This window comes from Aquarana catesbeiana, linkage group LG01 (genome assembly GCF_042186555.1).
Source record: "Aquarana catesbeiana isolate 2022-GZ linkage group LG01, ASM4218655v1, whole genome shotgun sequence".
Lineage (NCBI taxonomy): Eukaryota > Metazoa > Chordata > Amphibia > Anura > Ranidae > Aquarana > Aquarana catesbeiana.
In genome coordinates this window covers 948,664,377-948,668,981 of record NC_133324.1, presented here as the reverse complement: position 1 = coordinate 948,668,981, position 4,605 = coordinate 948,664,377, and the positions used below count along the sequence as shown (strand labels likewise).

General features: G+C 43.2%; 1 protein-coding gene across 1 annotated transcript; it reads left to right on the top strand.

The window, feature by feature from the left end:
* The first annotated feature begins 1,982 nt into the window (after positions 1-1,982).
* LOC141128254 (proteinase-activated receptor 1-like) lies at positions 1,983-4,188 on the top strand. The gene is made up of 2 exons (XM_073615454.1): positions 1,983-2,064; positions 3,173-4,188. The coding sequence occupies exons 1-2, from the start codon at positions 1,983-1,985 to the stop codon at positions 4,186-4,188; spliced, it is 1,098 nt and encodes a 365-aa protein (XP_073471555.1).
* The last annotated feature ends 417 nt before the right edge of the window (positions 4,189-4,605 follow it).

Below are 4,605 nucleotides of genomic sequence, written 5' to 3'. Positions count from 1 at the left end.
TGTGAAAGGAGAGAGAGTGGGGTGAAAAGCCCATTCAGGAACTGATAGGCAGCTCTCTCCCTCTTTCAGGCTGGAAAGCCTTTGTAAATGCAGCAGGGGGGGACTGACCATTCGGGCACTCGGGCACTGCCCGAGGGCCCCATGCCACTAAGGGGCCCCATTAGGGTTGCCAGCCTCAATAAATCCAGGGACAGTATGTAAAAATCTGTTTTTTTTTTTTAACCCCAAGATTATAGTTGCCCCACCTCTCCAGTACCTTTTCAGTGTGTGTATGTGTATTCTGTGTGTGTATACTGTGTGTGTATATTGTGTGTCTGTGTGTGTATACTGTATGTGTGTGTGTGTATACTGTGTGGCCCCATAATCTATTGCCTGGGGGCCCCATGAGTTGTCAGTCCGCCCCTGATATGCAGCCATGATGGCGTCCCAGAACGGCCGCTCTCGCGCACCCGTGAGGATGCGCAGCGATCATGGCCGCGCCATGTTGCTAGGACACGGTGCGACCCCAATCTCTGTAAAGAGCCACGGCTCTTTTCCATGTCATCAGTTGTGTCCAATCACAGCCGGTCACATGTAAACACGGAGATGACGGTAATTGGAGCTCCTCGTCTCACACTGACAGAGTGTGAGGAGAGGAGAGCCGATCAGCGGCATCTCCTCACAGGGGACATCTAGGTATGTAATCAGGGCACTGATCATCAGTGCCCTGATTACACTAAAGCCCCCACAGTGTCAGCAATGAGTGCCCACCAGTGCCAGCAATCAGTGCCCATTAGTGATGCCAGTCAGTGCTGCTGCCCATTAATGCCCATCACTGCTGCCCATTAATGCCCATCACTGCTGCCCTTCAATGCCACCCATCAATGCGAATCAGTGACCATCAGTGCCACCCATCAGTGCCCATCGGTGCCGTCTATCCGTGCCGCCTATCTGTGCCCATCTTTGCCACCCATCAGTGCCACCTATAAGTGCTCATCAGTGCCACCTAATCAGTGCCCGTAAGTGCCACCTCACCAGTGCCCATCAGTGCAGCCTATCAGTGCCGCCTCATCAGCGTCCATCAGTGAAGGAGAAAAATTACTTATTTACAAAATTTACCGACAGAAACTAAGAAAAACTTTTTTTTTTTCAAAATTTTCAGTCTATTTTTTTTTTTTGGAAAAAAAAAACCCAGAAGTGATTAAATACCACCAAAAGAAAGCTCTATTTGTGTGAAGAAAATGATAAACATTTCACATGGTTACAGTGTTGCATGACCGCGCAATTGTCAAAGTGTGACAGCGCTGAAAGCTGAAAAAAGGCCTGGGCAGGAAGGGGGTGAAAGTGCCCAGTATTGAGGTGGTTAAAGAACCCCATTTTATTGGAAGAACACCAGAATGCGTCTCCCTGGCCTGTGTCCCCAGTAAAATGGAAATGGAGAACCCCAGTACATTAGGTTTTGCCCTTCATGCATGCCCTGAAGAAGAGGACATTTTAGAGCCCCAAAGCCTGTTGGTATTTTTTTTGTTGCTTGAAATAAAGAAAAATTCTTTTTCATTCTATCTCGCATTCTACTCTTTGTTCACTTGTGGTTAAATCTGAAGTCCCACCATTTCTCACCGATGCCTGTTGACTAGGAGCAACCACCAGAAAGCATTATTGTTTTGTTCAGATAGGGAAATCCTTTTATTTTTAACCATTGAGTAACCCTCAATTTATGTTCTGGAGATTTCAGGCTCTTGCATACTCCCGATTTGTGGCTGGTCCTCTTTAAGCATTAGAACCACTTTGTAGTTTCCAGTTGATTGAGTCATTAGGGTGAAGATGAAAGCAATCATATTTGGTGCATTAGAGATGGTTCTTTCTTCCCCTAGAGATGTCAAATAAAAGCAAAATAATAAAATCACCTCCTCCGTCTCAGGCGGGAGTGATATCATCATAAGTGGAAGCATTAAACATCTAATCTCTGAAGACTATGTGCTCTTCATTAGAGATCTGTCTAGATGGGGACCAACATCCTCTTACCTCTCTTCTTTCTTAGTGCCATCAGCTTATGGAGTGTGGACGGCAGCAATGACAAATCAGGTAAGCAACCATAATTTGTCATATTTAAAGGGGGATTCCAACTTATGCTATTTTTCAAACAACTAATGAACTGCTTGTACGTTTGTGTGAATCTGCATGTACATTTGTTCTTGAATAGGGGCAAAGTAAAATTGTATTAGGCTATTTTCTCTCCAGGTCGAATGCAACTGCGATATATTGCTCAGAATTGGCTGTCAGAATATAAAAGATGCTTTCATCAGAAGGGATCTGAAGGACTACTCATAGCAGAAATTCTTAAAACACCAGACAGTCATATTCTACCCCTCCAGACTGGGGTTAATAGTTTGGTTTATGCCTGTTGGACTTTGCTTGGCTAATTAGTTTGTTGGAGTCCAACCAGGGCTGGATTGTAAATGTGGATATGTTTCTTGGTTTTCCAGCCAAGCAAAGAATTGTTTATTAGTGTCTGCTTGAGCATGTTGAGTCATAAGTTGGGTTAAAGGGCACACATACACTATATTGTCAAAAGTATTGGGGCGCCTGGCTTTACATGCACATGAACTTTAATGGCATCCCAGTCTTAGTCCAACCAGGGCTGGATTGTAATTGTGGATATGTTTGGTGGTTTTCCAGCCAAGCAAAGAATTGTTTGTTAGTGTCTGCTTGAGCGTGTTGAGTCATAGGTTGGGGTTAAAGGGTACACATACACTATATTGTCAAAAGTATTGGGGCGCTTGCCTTTACACGCATATAAACGTTAATGGCATCCCAGTCTTAAAGGGCTTTGTTTACTTTTTTTTTTTTTTGGTTGACTGCCTGGGTGGGTGCCGGCGCCCCCTATGGACAGGCTACCACTGCAGTATGCCCTGATAAGAAACTCTACCGTTATCTGACAGTAGTCCAAGTCGCCAGCCCAGTTTTCAACTCTGCTGGATGACCACCACAAAGAGCCATCCAACCAAAGGATGAACCATCTACTATGCTGGAGAAGTACTTTCCTTACAGCCTCATGTTGCCACTTAATGCCAAATCTTGGGCCTTGGCTTTACCAATGCTTTGTCGTGTTTAAGATTTTATTGCAGCATAGATAATGGGACCATATTCAGCCAATTCTGTTAAATTCTTGTTGTCTTTTTTTTTTTTTTAGATGCTAGAAGTGATGACAAAAACAACCGAACCTCCATTTCAGATGAAGTTTTAGCTTTTCTCCGCAGTCCTTGGTTGACTACATTTTTACCCTTGGTTTTTACGGTTGTGTTCCTCCTGTCGCTGCCTTTGAACATAACAGCAATCGTGATATTCCTGTTCAGAATTAAAGTGAAGACACCAGCAGTGGTGTTCATGTTGAACTTGGCTGTGGTCGACGTCCTCTTAGTCATCTTGCTGCCTTTTGAAATCATTTACCGATTCTCAGGAAACAATTGGGTGATCGGAGAAGGAATGTGCCGCTTTACCACGGTTGCGTTTCACTGCAATATGCACTGCTCCATCCTGCTTGTGACCAGTATCAGCGTAGACCGGTTCCTGGCTGTGGTCTATCCCATGCGGTCCCTCTTATGGCGCACAGTGAGCAGAGCCTGGCATGTTTGTCTTCTCATCTGGATGGTTTCTATTGCTAGCGCTGCGCCGCTTCCTATAAGCAAACTAACCTTTCACATTGACCAACTGAACATCACAGTTTGCTATGATATGCTGGGACAGAAAGACTTTAAGAGCTTTTACTTTTATTATTTCACTGCTTATATTTCAATCTCCTTTTTCTTGCCTTTTATTATTACAATGTTCTGTTACGCTGCAACCATCCGAAGTCTGAGCTCACCAAACATTGAAAGCACCTTTAAAAAGTCCAGATCCGTGTTACTTTGCATGACGGTACTTTTTGAATTTATTATTTGCTTTGGTCCGCCCAACATCTTCTTTTTACTTTATTATCTGAACATCGATAAGCCATTTGGGCACTCTATGTATTTTGCCTACATCATCTCTCTCACTATTAGTAGCATTAGCTGTTGTCTCGACCCTGTTATCTATTATTTTGGGTCTCCAAAGCGTATGAAGTACATATACAGCTTGGTGTGTTGTGGCAAAACCAAAGCCGACCATAAACAGGCTGATAGCTCCTCAAATAAAACAGGTGGGGGGACGTCTGCCCCTACTCTGTAGAGCTGGGATCTCATGCTGTTACTTGTACAGTACATCTTGCCCAACAATTAGAATTGGGTGAACACTGGGATCTGGCTTTTTTTATGGTCAACTTAAATAATAGAAGACTTAGGGTATCACCACAGAGTGGTACTGTGTCTACCGCGAAAAATACATATGTGCCACATCCCATAAATTTAGAAATATTGGAAAAATTGGTACTGGACTTTATAGGCACCGAGACAAAATATTATTAAAAAATATAAATTTTATTAAAAAATTGATTAGAAAGAACAACCAGTAAATTTTAAAAGGCTTTGCAAAGTAAAAATTGCCTATATATTCTATCAGCACATAACCCATAAACCAAGAATTAATCCTGAAATGATCATAGAGATGTCCTTGCTGAGACAATGATATACAGCAGGGGTCTCAAAC

What these genes read in the sequence shown, in the direction of transcription:
- LOC141128254 (XM_073615454.1), top strand. Translation starts at nt 1,983, where the DNA reads ATGGGGACCAACATCCTCTTACCTCTCTTCTTTCTTAGTGCCATCAGC. An exon ending in CGGCAGCAATGACAAATCAG is followed by an intron (nt 2,065 to 3,172) that starts GTAAGCAACCAT and finishes TTTTTTTTTTAG; the next exon opens with ATGCTAGAAGTGATGACAAA.